Here is a 22,392-nt window from a genome sequence, read left to right on the forward strand (position 1 = left end):
AAGCCAAAGCAACCCAGGAGTTTATTAAAGCAAAGAAGTGGAATATTCTTGAATGGCCAAGTCAGTCACCTGATCTCAACCCAATTGAGCATGCATTTCACTTGTTAAAGACTAAACTTCAGACAGAAAGGCCCACAAACAAACAACAACTGAAAACCGGTGCAGTAAAGGCCTGGCAGAGCATTAAAAAGGAGGAAACGCAGCATCTGGTGATGTCCATGAGTTCAAGACTTCAGGCAGTCATTGCCAACAAAGGGTTTTCAACCAAGTATTAGAAATGAACATTTTATTTACAATTATTTAATTTGTCCAATTACTTTTGAGCCCCTGAAATGAAGGGATTGTGTTTAAAAAATGCTTTAGTTGGCGGCACGGTGGTGTAGTGGTTAGCGCTGTCGCCTCACAGCAAGAAGGTCCTGGGTTCGAGCCCCGGGGCCGGCGAGGGCCTTTCTGTGCGGAGTTTGCATGTTCTCCCCGTGTCCGCGTGGGTTTCCTCCGGGTGCTCCGGTTTCCCCCACAGTCCAAAGACATGCAGGTTAGGTTAACTGGTGACTCTAAATTGACCGTAGGTGTGAATGTGAGTGTGAATGGTTGTCTGTGTCTATGTGTCAGCCCTGTGATGACCTGGCGACTTGTCCAGGGTGTACCCCGCCTTTCGCCCGTAGTCAGCTGAGATAGGCTCCAGCTTGCCTGCGACCCTGTAGAAGGATAAAGCAGCTAGAGATAATGAGATGAGATGAGAGATGTGTGTGTGTGTGTGTGTGTGTGTGTGTGTGGTGAACGGTTATTAGCTGGGACTTCATCTCTGCCAAAACTTAGCCAAGACACACAAAAAAGCAATAGGGCAAAGGATTTTGCAAGGGATTAGCAGCAGGCTGCCAGGTTGCTCTTTTGTGTGTAGTTGTCGATGTTGATTTTAAAAGTAACTAAGTAAATTATACAGGGAAATGAATACTTAAATATGAGTGAAAAATACTGTTTGTGTGTATATGTAAATGTAAATAAAGACAATTGCAACGGGAGCATGTGTATCGTGCCTATGTATTATAACTCTGCCCGTAGCTCCGGGCGGACCGTGCCACTGGCACCACAGGGGGGGGGGGGGGGGGGGGTGTTTTCCCAAACGTCAACATTAACTTAAACAATCCCATAACATCTCCCCTTTTTTAGATAAAAACTTTTGCCTTCTTTCTTCTCCCCCCCTCTTTTTTTTTTTGTAATCAGCAAAATTGGTGAACTGGTCCCAATGAGGTGCTGACTAAAAACAATGAAAAAAAATAAAAAATAAAAAATAAACATTAATAGAGGCAAACTACTAATGGTAAACAAAACAGGTTCACAAGTTCAGTCTGCTTAGCGTTCTGACCAGTCTGCCACTGGATGTCCTGTGCTCTGGCACAGGAGGTGGATGGTTCAGCGGCTGGTGCAGGTCAGTCTCGCTGTGTGCAGAATCACCCGAGGGCTGGTTCAGGGCACTTCGCCGGAGTGGCCTGACAGGAGTGACTTCCTGGACCCCCGTGACACCACCAGTGTTGTGATCCGTCATGTCAGGTTGTCGGTTAACGGATGGGCTGCTGTGCTGCATATGCTGTTGCCCAGGAGCAGGGCTGGTCACTACTCTTTCTGCTGGCCGCAGGTCCACACGGTTGCGCCGGTAAAGGGTCCCCTCGACGTCCACGAGGTATGACCTGGGACCGACTTGTTGCAGGCAAACTCCCCGCCTCCATTTACCGGTCCTGTCTCCAGGCAGGGGCTTCATCCTTATGTCCTCGCCAATACACAGCTCAGGAAGGTCCCTGGCCGCCCTGTCGTACCAGAACTTGGCTGTCTGGTGTTTTGTCCTCAGCTGCTCTGGAACTCCAGTGACCACACTTGGCCCAAGAAGTGTGTCAGTGACAAGTAGTGGGGTTCTTAGTCTTCAAGACATCAGTCTCTGTGCTGGACTACTATGCATGCCCTCTGTCGGTGTGTTCCTCCACTGCAAGATGGCCAACCATGGGTCACCACCCGCACTAGCTGCCTTCTTGCACAAGTTTTTTACAATCTTCACAGCTGACTCGGCTTTGCCATTAGATTTCGGGTGCCTTGGTGAAGACTTGACATGGTCAAAGTCCCATTCTCTTGCAAACCTCCTAAATGTCTCACAATCAAACTGAGGACCGCAGTCTGTTATCACTCGATCAGGCTGTCCGTGTCGAGCAAACTGTGCCTTGCATCTCCGCACTGTGGTTTCAGATGAGAGGTCTGGGAGCAGTTCGATCTCCCAGAAGTCTGAGTAGTGGTCAACCACGAGCAAGAAGTCTTTGCCTGCTTGTTTGAATAAGTCCATGCTGAGGATCTGCCATGGCCGTGTTGGAAGTGCATGCGACATCATCGTCTCTTTCTGTTGCTCGTGTGCATATTCATTACATGCTGAGCACTGGCTGACATGGTCTTTGATCTCACCTTGCATGTTGGGCCAATACAGTGTCTCCTTTGCCTGCCTGTAACAGGCATCTCCACCCACATGGCTGGCGTGTATGCGCGTCAACATTTCTGCACGCAGTGATTTTGGGATGATCACCCGCTGGCTCCGGAAAAGTACTCCGTCCTGCACGCTGATCTCGTCCCTGAACGTCCAGTATTCTCTGATGGCCAGTGGCGTGTCGTCCCTCAGCTCTGGCCATCCCTGTAGCACTGCCGCTGTCAACAATTGCAGGGTTTCGTCCACAGCAGTGTGTTGTCTGATCTGAGTCAGGCGCCGGTTGGTGACATTCAAATAGCCTGCCTGGTTGATATGTTGTGCATCATCCTGCACCCTCTGCAGGCTGCAGACCGTGTGTCTATTGTACTCTGTGTCTGTCCCCTGTGGTGAGGCCGTGGCTCTGCTTAATGTGTCACTAATATGCATATCTGGCCCTGGCTTGTACACAACCCTGAGGTTGTAGTTCTGGAGTGAGAGCAGCATGCTCTGGAGCCGCTTGGGCGCAGTAAGGAGCGGCTTACTGAAGATGGCAATGAGTGGCTTATGATCGGTTTCTGCCGTGATCTCCCCACGGCCATACAGGTAATAATGGAAGCGCTGGCATGCAAAGACAATACTCAGGCACTCCTTTTCGATTTGTGCGTAATTTTGTTCCGCTTGAGTCAGTGCTCTCGACGCATACCCCACTGGCAGGCCTTCCTGGAACAGACAGCAGCCAAGACCCTTTTGGCTTGCATCACTCTGTATGGTCACTGGCTTGGCCACGTCATAGTACTTGAGGATTGGAGCTGTGGTGACGAGGCGCTTGATCTCCTCAACTGCAGCATCGTGCTTGGGTAGCCAATGCCATGGGACGTCTTTGTCCAACAGCCTTCGTAGGGGCTCGCATATCTCAGAGAGCTGTGGCATGAACCTCGCCAGGTATGTAACGAAGCCTATGAATCACTGGACCCCCTTGGCATCTGTGGGGCGTGGCATCTGCTGAACTGCCCTGATTTTCTCTGGATCCGCTCTGAGCCCGTCTGCCGATAGAATGTGCCCATGGAACCTGACTTCTCTGACTGAACTGCAATTTCTTTAGACTCAGCCGCAGCTTGACCTCCCTGCACCTCTCCATGAGCGCTATTAGCTTTGCATCATGGTCCTGTACGGCCTCTTCATCCAACTCTCCACAGCCGACGATGAGTATGTCGTCTGCGATTGGCTCCACCCCGCTGAGCCCCGATAGTAGCTCGTGCTGCTTTCGCTGGTATATTTCTGGGGCCACTGACACTCCAAATGGCAGTTTTAACCAGCGTTTCCTGCCCCAGGGTGTCCAGAAAGTGGTTGTGTAGCTGCTTTCTTCATCCAGTCTACACTGCAAAAAAGCGTCACGTGCATCTACAAGGGTGAAAATGCGAGCCTTGGGCAGTTTGTGTAGCACATCCTCGAGTGTCGGCATTATATAATGCGACCTCTTCAATGCAGCATTTAGTGCCTTGGGGTCTATGCATATCCTCAGCTTCTCTGGCTGTCTGACAATTACCATGTTGCTAATCCACTCTGTTGGATCTGACACAGAGACCAGGTGACCCCCTCTTTCATACTTGTCCAACATCATCCTTGACCGCATCCTTTAGCGCCACTGGCACGTTGCGTGGGGAAGCCTGCACCGGAGGTACATTTTTGTCTAGCTCAAAATGAACCTCCCCTGGGAGTGATTCAACTGGGCCATTGAACACGTCGTTGTAAGTCTGCACGAAGTGCTGTCTAGTTAGTGGCACTGGGCTGCTATGCCCTACTGCTAGGAGCTCCTCTGGGATGGTGGACTGCACCAACCCGAGTCGCTCGCAGGTGTCACCCGACAGCAGCGGCCTTTGCCTGCTCTTTACTATCTCGAATGTCAGCTCATGGGCTTTCCCTTTCACTACACTCTCCGTTTTGAAAATGCCATAAGAGCGAATTGATTGGCCAGAGTACAGAACCAACCTGGTTTGGCTGGGCAGTAGTTTCGTCCCGGGCGCCAGCCTCCTCATGTCTGCTAAGCTCATTACATTGCATGTCGCGCCCGTGTCCAGCTGGCATCTTTGAAACACTCCGTTCATCTTGATATTGGCAAACCATTTTTTTCCACATCCTTGAACTGCACCTGAGCTCTTCACCATGTATATGTGAGCCTCATCATCCTCTGCATCTTCAGTGTCTGCCACATTGAGCCGTCGAGTGTTTTGTTCTTTCCTCATGCACACTTTTGCAAAGTGATTTGCTGTTCCACAATTGCGACAGTTTTTTCCATATGCTGGGCAGAACTTTGATGCCCGCTTGTGTGCACCTCCACAAAATCTGCAAGCAGTATTGTCATTTGCACGCATTACTTGCTGTTGAGGCCTATCAGAGTGTTCCTGCCTGGTTTGGACTCGTGGCTGACGGCCATCTGTTGCATTGACTGCCTCCACTGGTCTCTCCTGTGTCATTGCCTTCATTCTCAAATCAGTCATCTCTGCCGCCCGACATATCTCTATTGCTGAGGTCAGGGTGAGGTCTCTCTCTCTTAGCAGGCGGCGGCGCACACTCTCATCACACACACCTAGGACCACTCTGTCTCTTATTAATTCCCTAAGCTGTCCGTACTCACAGGAGCCCGCCTTTTCCCTCAGCCTTGTCACGAACGCATCGATGGGCTCCCCTTCGTCTTGCTTACAGTTGCCAAAAACATATCTCTCAAATATGACATTTTTAGCAGGCTTGAAATACGTTTCAAGAGCATTGAGAATGACATCCACATCCTTTCCTTGTTCGGCTGTAAGTCCCAAATTATGTTTGTATATGTGTCGGCACTCGCTGCCCATCAGTCTCCGCAAGGTTGCTGCTTGTACCTCCTTCTCTTTCTCTTTCAATCCGGCAGCAAGCATGTAGTCTTCAAATTCAGCTCTGAAGTCATCCCAGTTGCTTGCAAGGTCTCCTGTCATCTTCATCTCTCCCGGTGGTGGTATCCCAGATGCCATGGTGAGTAGTTGTTAGCTTAGCCCGCTGCTAACAGTGACTCTTCAACACATCTTCAACTTCTGCTCCGATCACTATTTTCGTCTGATATACTCTGTGTAAGTATCTGTGTAACTATCCAGTATAGGTTCTAGGTACTTCTGACACCATGTTTGTGTGTATATGTAAATGTAAATAAAGACAATTGCAACGGGAGCATGTGTATTGTGCCTATGTATTATAACTCTGCCCGTAGCTCCGGGTGGACCATGCCACTGGCACCACAAGGGGGGGGTGTTTTCCCAAACGTCAACATCAACTTAAACAATCCCATAACAAATACTGTGGCGAGCGTGTGTGGAAGAAGAGTCTGGAGACAGAAATCTTAGTTTCTTGGTCATTAGCCTGTGCTACTTGCTCTCAATAGCACTGGCTTGACCGCTTTATTAGCATTCACGAACACTACTGATGAATGCTACACCAGCTGGAAGGTGACTTCACTGCTGCACTGACAACACGACTCACAATTAAGCTCACATTGGTCTTTCAGTAGGCTTAGGGCGATAAATTTTTGGTCCCTCCCAATATAAATCAAAATCTGATTGGTTAATTCATCTGTCACTTCCTCCATAAACATACAGGTCCTTCTCAAAAAATTAGCATATTGTGATAAAGTTCATTATTTTCTGTAATGTACTCATAAACATTAGACTTTAATATATTTTAGATTCATTACACACAACTGAAGTAGTTCAAGCCTTTTATTGTTTTAATATTGATGATTTTGGCAAAAAAGTAAAGGAAAACCAAAAATCCCTATCTCAAAAAATTAGCATATTTCATCTGACCAATAAAAAAAGTGTTTTTAATACAAAAAAAGTCAACCTTCAAATAATTATGTTCAGTTATGCACTCAATACTTGGTCGGGAATCCTTTGGCAGAAATGACTGCTTCAATGCGACGTGGCATGGAGGCGATCAGCCTGTGGCACTGCTAAGGTGTTATGGAGGCCCAGGATGCTTCGATAGCGGCCTTAAGCTCATCCACAGTGTTGGGTCTGGTGTCTCTCAACTTCCTCTTCACAATACCCCACAAATTCTCTATGGGGTTGAGGTCAGGAGAGTTGGCAGGCCAATTGAGCACAGTAATACCATGGTCAGTAAACCATTTACCAGTGGTTTTGGCACTGTGAGCAGGTGCCAGGTCGTGCTGAAAAATGAAATCTTCATCTCCATAAAGCTTTTCAGCAGATGGAAGCATGAAGTGCTCCAAAATCTCCTGATAGCTAGCTGCATTGACCCTGCCTTTGATAAAACACAGTGGACCAACACCAGCAGCTGACATGGCACCCCAGACCATCACTGACTGTGGGTACTTGACATTGGACTTCAGGCATTTTGGCATTTCCTTCTCCCCAGTCTTCCTCCAGACTCTGGCACCTTGATTTCCGAATGACATGCAAAATTTGCTTTCATCCGAAAAAAGTACTTTGGACCACTGAGCAACAGTCCAGTGCTGCTTCTCTGTAGCCCAGGTCAGGCGCTTCTGCCGTTGTTTCTGGTTCAAAAGTGGCTTGACCTGGGGAATGCGGCACCTGTAGCCCATTTCCTGCACATGCCTGTGCACGGTGGCTCTGGATGTTTCTACTCCAGACTCAGTCCACTGCTTCCACAGGTCCCCCAAGGTCTGGAATCGGCCATTCTCCACAATCTTCCTCAGGGTCCGGTCACCTCTTCTGGTTGTGCAGCATTTTCTGCCACACTTTTTCCTTCCCACAGACGTCCCACTGAGGTGCCTTGATACAGCACTCTGGGAACAGCCTATTCACTCAGAGATTTCTTTCTGTGTCTTACCCTCTTGCTTGAGGGTGTCAATGATGACCTTCTGGACAGCAGTCAGGTCGGCAGTCTTACCCATGATTGCGGTTTTGAGTAATGAACCAGACTGGGAGTTTTTAAAAGTCTCAGGAATCTTTTGCAGGTGTTTAGAGTTAAGTCATTGATTCAGATGATTAGGTTAATAGCTCGTTTAGAGTACCTTTTCATGATATGCTAATTTTTTGAGATAGGAATTTTGGGTTTTCATGAGCTGTATGCCAAAATAATCAGTATTAAAACAATAAAAGACCTGAAATATTTCAGTTGGTGTGCAATGAATCTAAAATATATGAAAGTTTAATTTTTATCATTACATTATGGAAAATAATGAACTTTATCACAATATGCTAATTTTTTGAGAAGGACCTGTACACTGCCATGGCCTTCTGTCCCGGCAATGAAGTCCTCACCAATGTGTGAGCCAGCTTTAAACTCTTCCCAGCCTAGAGACAACAAACAGAAAAATCTCATTGGATAACTCTATTTTAATGTTTTCAGGACAGTAACCTTTTCATTTCTGAAGCAAATTTGATAGAAAATGGGGACACATTAGAATTCGAAGAAAATAATTATAATGAAATTATGAAAGATATATAAGTGGAGCTCCTGATGAATGTATGAGCAAAATATTTGCAAGGGCACAAAATCAACCTGAATAGGATAATATTATTATAGCATATGATCCATTGAATTGTGTAGTGTCATGTATTTCACATCAATAAACTGCAGCATTGTATTGTGAAATTGATTTATTTTCCGTAAAATATGTTAGTAAATAATCACATTATTTTTTAAAAAGCAAATTAAAAATAAGCGCTGGATAAAAACCCATCTATCTTATGTAAATAAAGATACAAATTTTGTTGTCCTGTGGTCAAGTGTTTAAGATACGTTGCCTTGCACTTACGATCAGGTTCCCTGTGGTGGTACATGTTCTTTGTTTGTACGGTCACAAAAGCCATCAAAAATCAGGTCGATGTTTTACCATATTCTCTTAAGTATCAAGCTTGGCTATCAACCTGTGATTTGAAGAGCTGCTTTTGCAGAAAATTAATCAGCACTTTCTGAATTTTGAATTCAACAGCACTCTGGTATAATCCAAATAAACATATCAATAAACATTTTGAAAATTGTTAGTTGTCTTAATGAAGACAAATCGCATTTTACACTTTTTTGCATATTGGACTACTATGGAGCCATTGTAAGTTAATGTCTCTCTTCTCAACAGCAGCTGAAAGAGAAGAAATGTACAAATGGAACCAAAGGAAATGAGGTAAGAAGAGTTCTGATGGAAGAGCAAGTCTTTTCAGCCTTCTCCTTCTGCATTGTCTCTCTGAAAGAGCAGAGTGAAGTGTTTTTGTGGAAAGTGTCATGAGTTTACAATGGTAATAAAGCTCATGTGAAGTATTCAAGGAACTGTATTTGTCCTTTCCAGGGTCCACTCACAGTGACGGAGGAGCTCCACTCACTCAGCTTTGAGGCCATGCTGTGTTTACAGGGACTGGATATTGACCTGGAGGTCTGTTTTGATTATAGATAAGATCAGATGGCAGTAGTGGCAGTAAACTTCATATGTATAAAGATGAAACGATGTTGTATTTCGAGTTTTTGTAAAACTTGGTTACAGCTGAGGACTCCTTCCATAAATGTGAAATAAACATCTCTTTTCTTGAAGAAAACATCACCATAGGAACAATTACACACTTTTTTTTAAAGCCGTACAAGTTCCTGTGAATTAGCTGTTACTACAGAAATGATAATATTAGAATGAATGCATTAATGAACATGTGGTTTGCAGCTGCACTGCTGCCAGAACTGCTGCTATAGACAATTAATTAACAGAATTCACCATCACTGTGGTATAACAATTTAATGGCCAAACAATTTTATTTGCAGGAACATACAGATTTTGTATTAATAATGCTGACATTAAGTGTTGAGAATCAAATTTCTCAACTTGCAAGTATTTAGAGCTGCATGATATCTGATTTATTTTTTTTCTTTCTGTTTCCTCCTGTACTTTGGTTAAATAAATAAATCTTTGCGATCAATCCTTACGTTCACTGTTGAGCTGCAATGCTGATTTAATATTTAAAAGTAAGTGGAAATGATTTTATAATTTTAAAGGGTACCATATTCAGCAGTTATCCCAGCAGGTGCTGAGTGACAACTGACCAGGAACGTTCATTACTCAGAAGTCTGGCATGGCAGTGTTGTTGTCTGTCTGGTTTTGCCGTGATTAGCACCCGAAATCTTTGTTTTGGTAGATAATAGGTTTGATGACTTGTATGTGCATCTTGCCTACAGTATGTCCTCAAAAAAAAAAATTTACAAAGCTTAAGATATAAAAACATAAAGATACTAAAAATCATATTATAGACTACAAGAGAGACTTGAATGTGTGTGTGTTTTTCTGAAAACCTTTTTCTAGACCTGCTCCCTGCCGTTGGTAGTGATCTCCAATGTCAGCCAGCTGCCTGCAGGCTGGGGCTCAGTCATGTGGTACAACCTACTGACGGATGATCCAAAGGTGAGATGTAAAAACATACAGCATTGAGCAGCTCGGTTCTATGCAAATGTTCTGTGTGATAAGATCAGTATCAGGGTTATCCTGATACTGATCTTATCACACAGAACATTTGCATAGAACCGAGCTGCATGAAACAGCCAGGTAAATGAGGACCTGCCATCCATAACTGCTTCCCTATAACCTGAACCTTCCCTGAATAAACGTTGTTGTTCCTTGATGTGAGACACTAACAGTTAACACAGTAATGTTTAACAATGCACATCATAACCAATCCTCACCAGCTGATTCCTTGTGTTTAAACTTGTGCATTTATGCAAATTAAGCTTGATCTAATTAAATATGCATTTGTAATAAAATCAATATATGACATGCCATGATTGTGAAGTGGGCAGAGCTTAAACCCTTCTTCAGAGTTATTAACTTTCAGATAATTTCTCATCATGTTGTTTCCTTTTCTTTTATCCCTGTCTTCCTGTCCTGTTCCCCCTCTGTAAGGACAGGTTGATGGTCAATTTCACTGGCAACAGTGATAATAAAGGGTTCATTCATTCATTCATTCATTCATAATGCGGTATTTTATTTTAACGCAGTACTTTCAGTACACTTTTCTGTTGCATTTTAACTTTTTGCCCTCCATTTTCTCCCCAATTTGGTCACCTGACGGTTCTCACCCCCCCATCCAGCTCTCCACTATCAAGTCAAGTTTATAGCGCTTTTAACAATAAACATTGTTACAAAGCAGCTTTACAGAATTTGAACGACTTAAAATATGAACTAATTTTATCCCTAATTTATCCTCAATGAGCAAGCCTGTGGCGACGGTGGCAATTAAAAACTCTCTCAGATGACATGAGCAAGAAACCTCGAGAGGAACCAGACTCAAAAGGGAACCCATCCTCATTTGGGCAACAACAGACAACATGACTATAACATGAACAGTCCTAACATAAAGTCAGCTTCGTTGATGCTATAAACCCCCCACCAACGGAAACCCGAGCGCAAAACCGTTCATGACAACCGTAGTCCCAAAGTCAGCAAGTCAACTGCAGTCCTAAAGTCAGCAAGTCAACTGCAGTCCTAAAGTCAGCAAGTCAACTGCAGTCCCCAGCCACAAAAGCACCACTGCAAGAGTCCAGAGCATCCTCCAGGCAAGACCCCCGACTGTCCACATGGGGCCGCCTTCCACAGGAGCGATGCGATGAGACTCCAACCAGACACGGGGCACCAAGATGGATCAGGCAGGTACGAGGAGCAGAAGAGGTCAGCATCTCGATCCCAGGACCGACATGTAACTCAGAGGGACAGATTTGGGGGGGGGGGGGAAGAGAGAGAAAACACAGGTTGTTAGGTATGCCCAGTGTTACCTGAATAAGTAGGAACAGTATACATATTGCACTGAGTACAAGCAGGGACTCCGGCAACTAACTATGACAGCATAACTAAAAGGGGAGAGCCAGAAGGTAACACAGGCATGAGGGAGCCCCGGGACATAAAGCAGCCAGCCACTACACTGTCAACAAACTCGAGTGAGCAAGCGAGTGGGGACTGACAGCATCCATACATCCCAGTTTACCAAAACACTCTATGTCTGAGGACCCTCCAGACCTTTATCTCATAAACACCATTAACAAAAGGCTTGACTAAATAGATATGTTTTCAGCCTAGACTTAAACGGTGAGACTGTGTCTGATTCCCGAACACTACTTGGAAGGCTGTTCCATAACTGTGGGGCTTTGTAAGAAAAGGCTCTGCCCCCTGATGTAGCCTTCACTATACGAGGTACCAGCAGATAGCCTGCACCTTTTGATCTACCGGTAAGTAAGCATGGCGGGTCATAGAGGAGCAGAAGTTCACTCAGGTACTGTGGCACGAGACCATTCAGTGCTTTAAAGTCAACAGTAGTACTTTATAATCAATATGAAATTTGATTGGGAGCCAGTGCAGTGTGGATAAGACAGGGGTCATATTTTCTAGTTCTAGTAAGGACTCTTGCTGCTGCACTATCATCTGACAGCTACCACCTGGGGAGTGTTAAGGGTCATGTGCTTCCTCTGAGATACATGAAGCTGACCTCCATGTATTTTCAAACACTTGCTCATGCTAACACACTCAGATCAAAGCTCTGTCTTCTCTCTTCTGCATATATGACTCAGATACTCCTTTTCTACCAACAGAGAACGGGTTCCATTCTTGTTTGCACATTGTAAATTGATTTCGAACCTGAAAAGTTGGTTCCCAGCTGGAACCAAAATATAGCTGGTTCTTCCAGTGCAAACTGTGATGATATCAGTAGGTGTGTCATTAGTTTGGAGAGGAAGCAGAGCACAGTGATGGAGAACACAATGGAAAAGGAAACATCTTTAGAAAAAATGGACCATAAACAAATATCCTTAATAACAGAATAAAAGCTCACAGGTAATTAATGTGATCTGCCATTTTGCTACTACTGTTTACTCACGTTGTGAACTGTGCCCCGCCCTCTGTTCATGATGCATCCTTGATTACAACGGTTCTGCTCAAAACTGGTGAAAATGTGGGCCAGTTCTCTAGCTGGCACCAAGGTTCAAAGAATTCTAAATGAAACTGGTTCAAGAACTCGTTCCCTGTTGGTCAAAAAGCGGTAGAGACTCCCATGATTGGCTAGTGCCACTGTGATTGACAGGGGAGACAATGTTCCCCTCCCACCCAGTGAGCACGGACAGTTTTCCTCTGAGTTTGGCGTCACTGGGATTTGAACTTGGGATTGGGGTACCGCCAAGTTTTGATGTTTAAATTATTTAGAAATCTGAAATATGACCAAAATTGTCATTTCTACCTGTAGCATCTGGCCTTAAAGAAAAGCACAGATTGTCCTGACATGACCCTAAATGTTGAGCATTGCAAGTGAAACTATGTCACTGTGTTTTCATTTTTGAGATGTGTGCATGATGACATGGTGACCTCATTTCATTTTTGTCTTGACAGTTTATATACAGGGTGGGTGGTTAGCACTGTCACCTCACAGCAAGAAAGTTCTGGGTTCAAGCCTCATGGCTGGCTTTCTGTGTGGAGTTTGAATGAATGAAGCGACTTGTCACTAGTCACAAGTACCAGCGAAATTGGCCATCAACCCGTCCGTACATATACACATACATACAATTGACACAGGGGGAGTAGACAGGACAGGAAGACAGGGATGAAAAATACAGAGTAACATGAGGGGAGGGAAGGAGAAAAAAGCAACCCCCACACTATGCTCCTGTGGGGAGTACAGTGTGGGAACATTAAAAAAAACACCTCAGCACATAAGCACAAAATAACACAGTACACTTTACAACATGAAAACTCAGGAGTCGAGGGGTGAGGGTGGGGGCAATCATGGGAGGGGGGAGGGGCAGAGGTATAGGTAACCCAGTGCAAACGAGCAGTCCGGTCTGCAGCCATGACAGGTGCTCCCCCAGCTTGTCACACTGGCGGTAAAAAGCGGTGACCTTGGGAAGTGGGGGAAGGAATGCAAGAGCGTCTCACTGCAGTGATCTTCAGGGGGAGTTGTTGTCCCAGCAACGGCCTTGGCCAAGGCCAGTGCTGTCTTAGGGAGCCGAAAGCAGATAAGATTGGGATTGTTTGGTCTTGGGGCGAGTAGACGCATTCTTTTACAAGACTACTCTGTTTGTCCATTCTGGTCTCCGAATTGATCTATTTTCCTTTGCAAAGCCAAAAGCTTCTCCATGATGTTATCCATGTTGCAGTTCAAGTTCTAATAGCCACAGTCTGAGTGCCGACAGCTCTGCCCACCACTTCAATCATGTTGGGCAGCTTTATGGGGCTTTGGACAGCTGTCACCGTTTTCTGATTTCCTCGATACACCAGGGCAATGCCTAATCCAATCAGCATTGGCTCAAGCTTCCCCTGGGACCCTGATGGATAAACGCTATTAACAATGGATGGACTTCTACACAAATGACTGAATTTTATTTTAATCTGAGAATTGGTTTGGAAACATTAGCTGCAATTGATTTAATCATTTTCAGAATGAAATGTGGATTTTAGCTTTTATTTCCACAAACAATTGTTCACAAAATAAACAGCCTTTTCTGTTATTAATTATAGAGGCCAATTGGGAATATGTGGTTAAACATGCTAACATTTTATTGGACAATGAATCTAAATCTCTTAATGTTTGTTTTTCTCTCTGTCTCTCTCCATGATGTTGTGATGTTGTTTGTAGAACCTGGCGTTCTTCAGTAACCCACCCAGAGCCAGTTGGAGCCAACTCTCAGAGGTCATCAGCTGGCAGTTCTCAAGCTTTGCTGGTCGTGGGCTTAATAAAGAGCAGCTGAGCATGCTGGGAGATAAACTTCTGGGTCAGTCATGCACTCTCATCAATGAAAACTTTACTGAATTTAAATTTATGTATCAAGGAATGAATCAGAGAGAACATCTTTTTTCAGAATATTTTTTGGTACTCCCCAATACTGATACTGTTACTCAAATGAGTAACCTAGTCAATATTACTCAATCAGGGATGTCACGGAATGGTTATTTATCACGGTTTATCTTTAAAAAGTTGTCATAAAAAGTACACACCAATGTTCATGCTACTAGGTTCGTTCTTGGCTCGTTCAACTCATACTGAGTTGATCTGTATAAAAATGAACTGTGTTAACTACCTACATTACGTCACTGTCAGGTCAAAACCTGCTATGTGACATTTTTCCTTTTTTACAGGAGACGTAAAAAACTGAATAAAACTCTGAAATAACAAGCTGAGAAGCCAGTAAAAGTTTACTTGTTCTGTTATTAGCTTTTCTAATTAGCATAAATGGAAGCACGAGGTCAAAATTTACCAATCAGCATAGAGAACCCAATTTGACCTAAATTGTCACATAGCAGGTTTTGAACTGACAGCGACGATTAGTTAGTTGGGATGGAGTACGGTTGCAGTGGAGAAGAGTCGGCTTTGCTTCACTTTATAAAAGTACTGCTGTAAAGAAAAGGACAGAAAAAAGGACATTGTTAATGTCTCTGAATTCCTTGTTGTCAATGACCAATAGCAGCTGATCATCAACAAAAACTTGCTGGGTAAGAGCTGTTATTTTCAATCACCTTGTGTTGTCTGAGCATTTTTAAATTGCATTTAGCAGATGCTCTTATCCAGAGCAACATACAACATACCCAGAACATCCTGGGGTGCAGTTGGGAGTTCAGATGCTTTTCCCAAGGGCACTTCAGCCATTCCTGTTGGTCTATAGAATTGAACCAACAACCTTTGGGTCCCAAAGCTGCTTCTCTAGCCATTACGCCATGGCATAGCATCTGAGATTTTTTTTTTAACAATTAGTGTGAGTAACTGTGTACACTACCAGGCTGATACTTGATTCCAGGATGGTTATTGATGGATCCCTGAGCTTTCATGTGTCCAAAATCTTAGAAAACAGGTAGTGAAGTGATATAATGTATAAGAACTTTAAAAAAAAGAAATACCTGAAGATTACAGTGCATGTTCATCAAATTCAATCAAATGCAGTGAGATGTGTCTTAATATATCAGTAATAGAAATGGAATAACAAGATATCTGTATGTTTCTTATCTGTACATTCTATATGTGTAGTCATGGCACAGGTTCAATCTGTATGTGTGAACTTGCTGAGAATAGCATGGAATGTAAAGACAGTAGAACATGTCTTGGCATGTCCTAGGATAAAGCTGAATGTTTTTCCCCCTACAATATTTTTGTTGAGCATTCTTTGTGAATGAACACATAATATCCTGAATGTATTTCACAATCATGTACTCTTAATCATTCTGTTTAAAGGTCAACACGCCTCATATAATGACTGTCAGGTGTCTTGGTCAAAATTCTGCAAGGTATGTCCTCGCTTCTGACTCCCACTGGCTTTTATAGCTATAGAATATCGTAAAAAGTCGTGAAAAATACTTCATTTGGAATAAATTTAAGATTGTAGGCATTCTAGGCTATAAGTATTATTCTGGAGTATTTTTGTACAAAATGTTAGAATTTGTATAAGACACAGTGGCAGAGTGTGTGTGTGTGTGTGTGTGTGTGTGTGTGTGTGTGTGTGTGTGTGTGTGTGTGTGTGTGTGTGTGTGTGTTAAAATAAGGAGAAATATTCTATCCACATTCACTGGATATGAGCAATGGCGCGCTATGATTGGCTACTCTACTGCTAGGCTATCCGCTTATATACCGTGAGTCAGTGGCGGAACAACTGCACACAAGGCCCCGGGGCAAAACACCAATCAGGCCCCCCACATGGCGAAATTGCAAACAAACAAATTAGAAGGCTTGTGGCATATAGGCCTACTCAGGCTATATCTAACAAAAAGCAGTTTTTAAGAACGTAGCCTTTGGACTTAGCCATGGCGAAATTGCAAACAAACAGAAGGCCTGCGGCATATAATCAGGCTATATTAGAACAGAACTTGCTCAAATTTTTATTATTATTATTATTATTATTATTATATTTTTTTATAGGCCTACATAGCCTGTATTTTCCATTCTTTTTTTTATTATTTTCCAAATAGACACTAAACAACAACAAAAAAATCCAGCAATCATGAATGATACACCCTCATTGTGTAAGCACGTCTTCAACTACAAAGCCGACACGGAAACCTGCGTTCGTCATTAAAAAGGCATTCGACGCACCTTGCGCTCCGCAAAGTCGTCGACTATTTGAGGGATGTTAAGCGCTCTTGCTCGCTCATTCTCAATTGATAAAATGGCCAATCCACAGAGTCTCTTTCGACCCATTGCGCTCCTGAGATAATTTTATCAATTTTAATTTGGAGAAAGAGCGCTCTGCTGTCGCAACTGAGACGGGGAGAGTGAGAAAAAGCAAGAAGGCCGCGCACACCTCACTAAATGTAGAAGTTACTGCTGGATGATCTACTACCAGCAACTTGGCCAGGCTAAGCACAGATGTGTGTCACGCTATCTGCTCCTTGAAACAAGCCCTAAATGACACTATTTGACCAGGAAAGCTGGAGTCAATATCCTGACTATAGTGATCACACAGTCAACGGGCCACTTTGTACGGTATAGCTCCTCGTCCTTGGCATGCTGGAGCGTATTTAGATGAATAGCCTCAAATAAATGAGCAGTCTGATTTAAACTGATAAACCTTTGTGACAGCTGCTGAATGATTACATCAAGGCATGCATAGAACACATTCACCCGAAAATAATGTTCTGCATTGGAAAGCCGACTGTCTTTGCTAAGGTGATCAAAGTGGCGCTTCACTTTTTTCAACCTGGTGGCTACAAATTGCGTTAGACTGCCCAATTTCACAGCCAATGCTAGAGTGGAAGCCTTTGCCTCATCAAACTGCTCCCTGTACTCCTGTAGAGTTCGTACAGCATTTTGCAATAATGCAGACGCTTTGAGATCAGTGGTCTTCTCCTGCAGTAACTTTGAGATGGCATTAGTGCACTCCAAAATCTTTGTCTGAAGGCTAATTAAAAATATGAACTGAAATTTAGTAATGGCCTATAAGTGCATCTGCTTCAGCTCGTTCATTTGTTTTCTCGCTTGTAAGTGAGAGCTTGTCGAGAGCTTTAATGACGTCTCCATATCTGTACTTTAACGCAACAAGCGCATCGTAGCGGGAGGACCAGCGGGTTGGGCAGAGGCGTTTCAAGGTTATGTCCCTGCTCTCTGGGCTCAATAAGTCACCAAGTAATGCCCATCTCTTAACACTGTTGGCAAAAAAGTTGTACAGTTGTTCAACCACATCATAAAACTGTCTAATCTCTGGGATAGTTTTGACAGAATCATTCAGTACCAAATTCAGACAATCAGCTGCACAGTGCACATACAAAGCAAGGGGCTCCCACTCCGCTATTCTCGCTTAAACACCAGAATAAATTCCGCTCATGTTCGCTGCGCCGTCATAACCCTGTCCACGGCATCTGGAGAGATCTAAGCCATTCCCTTCAATGCAGCTAATAATTCGGCCCGCCAGTTCAGAAGCGGATGTGTTCACAGTTATCTCGAATCCAAGAAAAGCCTCAACTATCCTGATATCTGTAGCAACACCCATTTCGTCTCGATCAATTAAAACATACCTGAAGACCTGGCTCAGATGATCGTGCTTTGCTACATATTGAGTGGTGTCCATAATGATGGAATAAAATGGAGATGCATTTATTTCATGGACTATGTTGCTGTTGACTTTCTGTGATAATATATAAATGATCTCATCCTGAGATATTTAACTGATCCCTCGGGCCGGCTGATCGGTTCTTTCAGGACAGGATCGTAGCGGGCCAACAGTTCAATGATGGACAAAGTTTCCTGCGTTCCCCTGCCCAATGGACTCTCAGTATCCCCTAAATGCCATGTTACATGACGCTAAGGTCAGTGTGACATTCACAATGCGCTCTAACACTTGCCTCCAAAAGTTAGCCGCATTACGAACATCCCTCTCCATATCAGCATTTATTGTACCATGGAGTTTCCACTGCTCATAGACTACACACACATCGAGGTGGATCTGGGTAGATTCATGCACTGCAATTTTGGAGGAGATATGTTTCCAATCTCTAACTCCGTTTACCCAGGCATTATTGTAGGAGGGGGCTTGACGATTGGCAAAAAGCCAGCAAGGCTCGCAATATGCACAGTCAAGCTTGGGCGAGTAGCATAACCAGCTTCGTGGAAGTTTAATAGCAGCTTTAGTGACAGATGTGTAGTAATGCGTTGAAAAACTGCGATTGCCAGTGACGGGAAAGGGACCATTTGGCTGACATGGGCCAGTTTGAAGGATATACCTCTTCACATTAGCATCTGCAATGTTTTCAGGGAAATTACTATGGTCTGTTGGAAAATTAGCTGGGTTTGATGAGTCCATGCTGGGAATCATGCTGCTCACTTCAGCTAACTCAGCTAACTCTCCATGTTCCCTACCCTCCTGATTCTGGTTGCTCATCTCAGCTAACCCCTCTCCATGTTCCCCACCCTCCTCTATATGACTTTGGCCAGAGCTACTGCTAAGCACCACCGCACTACTGCTGCTAGTGCTAACACAGGGCAATGCATGTTCACTACTAGCAAATTCAGGGACAGGAGAAGGCAAAGTAAAAAATGAATCCAACTTTGGAAGTTTAGAGTTTGCCTCCTCTTTATTTGTCTTTTCCTTCCTCTTTTGTGCCCCACTTTTACTTTTAAACATGCTGAATTCGTTTCTAGTAGACAACCACAACCAAGGCATGCACCTTCCTAGTCTTGTTGTATGTCGTCAGACGGATGAGGACGTTAGGCAGCCTTTAGATCCTACCCATCAAGCATTGCATTTTTTTTTTTTTGCAAATTCCTCAAACGCAAAACAATTAAATACAAAAGGAACAGCTTAGTTTAGCTTGAAAACATTACAATTTATTATATTTTAAGTTTGTTTATGGATTTCACAGGGGTTTTTTTAATTTTATTTTTTTTAACCATGATAAGAATGTGTAGCAAAAATGAGAGATACATAGTTCAACTCATCTGTAATCATGTGAAAACTTGTAGGTTTCAAGAAATTTCCAATGAAATCGCATAAGGCACATTTATTGGGAGGGCCTGAATGTCAAAGGGTGGGGTCCTGTACGGCTAGGGGGAGGGCCCAAGGCCCAGGGGCAATGGCCCTGCCCCCCCTTAGCTCCGCCCCTGCCGTGAGTAGAGAAAAAACAAATGGCAGAGTGTGTTGCTGAACCAACCAAGGATGAAATAAAAATTCTACTCAAACAAACCCCCCCAAAAATGCAAAAAAAAAAAAAATATGGAATAAAAGTATTTGATGGTAAGAATGTATATTTTTTATTTTTCAAGAATTATTATTATTATTATTATTATTATTATTATTATTATTATTATAGCATTTTTCACAAATCACTATCGTCACTTTGCCGGTTTGTTTACATTCTAAGCGGAAATGATTTTGTTGGATGTTTTGTATAAAGTTTTTTTTATTTATCAAATTTGCAAAAAATAAAAATGCTCTGTTTCTCAAAATCCAGTGAATGTGGATAGAATAAAACAGTTATTCCACTCAATCTTGTCATATATGGCTTATAGCCAACTCGGTGTTACGCCCCTCGTCAGCTATCAGCTCATGTACGACTCGATTTTGTGGAATAACTGTTAAATATAAGCCTTTTGTTGTCTTCATGTATCTCAAAGGAATGTGTTAGGCCTCATCCTGCCTAATGAGTTGAACTTGGTAAGTAAGAACAAATTTGGGAGAGGAAAATAAGAAAGTTCAATGAAAAATAAAATCAAATGAACTAACAAACAAATCAATCCAACTAACATTGGCTGCCCACCATTCAGCTAACATGCACCAAGATATGTTAAATTGAAGAAATCAGAGGCGACTGCTCTAAGCTACAAAGGAAGCCCAGCTTCCTGTAAAATGTCACGAAAAAGTTTGTCTGTTAAATATGTATTAACACGACTTAACTCTCTTATTCCAAATTGATATTTTGTGCTAGAAAGTGCTCAGCTTTATGGCTAGTTCGTTCAGCAGTTATTTCTTGCTGGTCGTTATAATCTGATAACATGATTTATTTTTTTCCTCATGGAAGTCTGTGGAAGCATGACCCATTGAAAACCCACTCATGCTCAGCATCTCTGTAGTTTAATGCCACTACGGGATATGCTTTGATCGTAGTGCAGCAAAGCTAGATATTTATTGGACAATATGCTTTTAAAACGTAATTTCCAGACATGCGGCTTCACTGCGGGTCTATGGAGAGTCGCTGACAGTAAGGCGGGACTGGATGCTGGGCTTCTGTATGATGATTGATGATTGGAGGAACTCTCAAATCTCTTTTGAATGTCATGTGACTGACAGCATTTTAAAATTATACGTCACATCAGAGGGATTCAAGCTCAGTCCATGCGGTGTGTTGGCAAGTGAACTCATGAGACTCGCTGCTGCTCATTCTCATTCTTTTCCTACCAATATACAGTTCCTATTTCTATTTGTATATGCAATAAATAAAATTGTAAATATAGAGTTTAATTGCTTTTGTCTCAGGTCAGTAAAGGCTGTTTATTTTAAGGGGAAATCTAGTCAACTAGCTGTGTTAGCTGTGTGAAATGGCAAACATTGCTAATATTGTCAACCTGATTTTGGAGAAGACATTTGATGCTCTTCCTTATAAGGAGAGGCTCGAATTAAATAACAGGGCAGATCAATGCCCAAGATAAATTCAAAATTCAAAAGTCAGGGAGACACAATCACTCATTTCCACTATCTTGGTATGACAAAGTAAACTGGTTAACTGGGAGTGCTCTGACCAAGAGAATGTACAGTTGGCCTTGTCTCTTAATGAGACCATCCCAGGGATGTATTATTTGGTCAATACTGGGTTTTGGAGATATGGCCAACTTTGACAGGGCATACAAAAGGCATGAGAAAAGCAAGGAAGACTTAAGTTCATGTGCACGCTCAAGTTTACTTGGCAGAGTCAGAGTAGAACATGGCAGAATTCACATATAAATAACAACAAATTGACAAATAATTGACTAATGACAAATAACAAATAATTGAAAATTTTTATTTAAAAAACCCCTGAGCTTCCCCAGTTCAAAGACTACGAGCCACCACTGGAGGAAATCTCTCATTCTCATTATCTCTAGCCGCTTTATCCTTCTACAGGGTCGCAGGCAAGCTGGAGCCTATCCCAGCTGACTACGGGCGAACGGCAGGGTACACCCTGGACAAGTCGCCAGGTCATCACAGGGCTGACACATAGACACAGACAACCATTCACGGTCAATTTAAAGTCACCAGTTAACCTAACCTGCATGTCTTTGGACTGTGGGGGAAACCGGAGCACCCAGAGGAAACCCACGCGGACATGGGGAGAACATGCAAACTCCGCACAGAAAGGCCCTCGCCGGCCATGGGGCTCGAACCCGGACCTTCTTGCTGTGAGGCGACAGCGCTAACCACTACACCACCGTGCCGCCACTGGAGGAAATGTATATTTAAATAAAAGCAACTGGAGATTATATAGTTTAGGTTTTTTTTTCTTGCTGTGGAATAAATATTGATAGAGTTTTTCTATCAATATTTACAGGGATCAGGGATCTATCAAAGTCTGATCTTCACAACACGTTTGTGGAAGTGTATCATGGCATGAACAAAGGAGATTTCTGAGGACCTCAGAAAAAGCGTTGTTGATGCTCATCAGGTTGGAAAAGGTTACAAAACCATCTAAAGAGTTTGGACTCCACCAATTCACAGTCAGACGGATTGTGTACAAATGGAGGAAATTCAAGACCATTGTTACCCTCCCCAGGAGTGGTCGACCAACAAAGATCACTCCAAGAGAAAGGCGTGTAATAGTCGGCGAGGTCACAAAGGACCCCAGGGTAACTTCTAAGCAACTGAAGGCCTCTCTCACATTGGCTAATGTTAATGTTCATGAGTCCATCATCAGGAGAACACTGAACAACAATGGTGTGCATGGAAGGGTTGCAAGGAGAAAGCCACTGCTCTCCAAAAAGAAATTAGAGTATTGCTGCTTGTTTTCAGTTTGCTAAAGATTACGTGGACAAGCCAGAAGG

At 43.3% G+C, this 22,392-nt stretch overlaps 1 protein-coding gene across 1 annotated transcript in view; it reads left to right on the forward strand.

Annotated features, from left to right (window-relative positions):
* Positions 1-22,392, forward strand: part of stat4 (signal transducer and activator of transcription 4) — an 86,196-nt gene that overhangs the window by 56,736 nt on the left and 7,068 nt on the right. The window contains exons 13-17 of the mRNA XM_060929033.1: positions 8,532-8,576; positions 8,739-8,822; positions 9,735-9,833; positions 14,041-14,176; positions 15,628-15,680. Coding sequence (XP_060785016.1) covers positions 8,532-8,576; positions 8,739-8,822; positions 9,735-9,833; positions 14,041-14,176; positions 15,628-15,680 — 417 coding nt within the window. The remainder of the gene's footprint in view (positions 1-8,531; positions 8,577-8,738; positions 8,823-9,734; positions 9,834-14,040; positions 14,177-15,627; positions 15,681-22,392) is intronic.

This window comes from Neoarius graeffei, chromosome 9 (assembly GCF_027579695.1).
Source record: "Neoarius graeffei isolate fNeoGra1 chromosome 9, fNeoGra1.pri, whole genome shotgun sequence".
Lineage (NCBI taxonomy): Eukaryota > Metazoa > Chordata > Actinopteri > Siluriformes > Ariidae > Neoarius > Neoarius graeffei.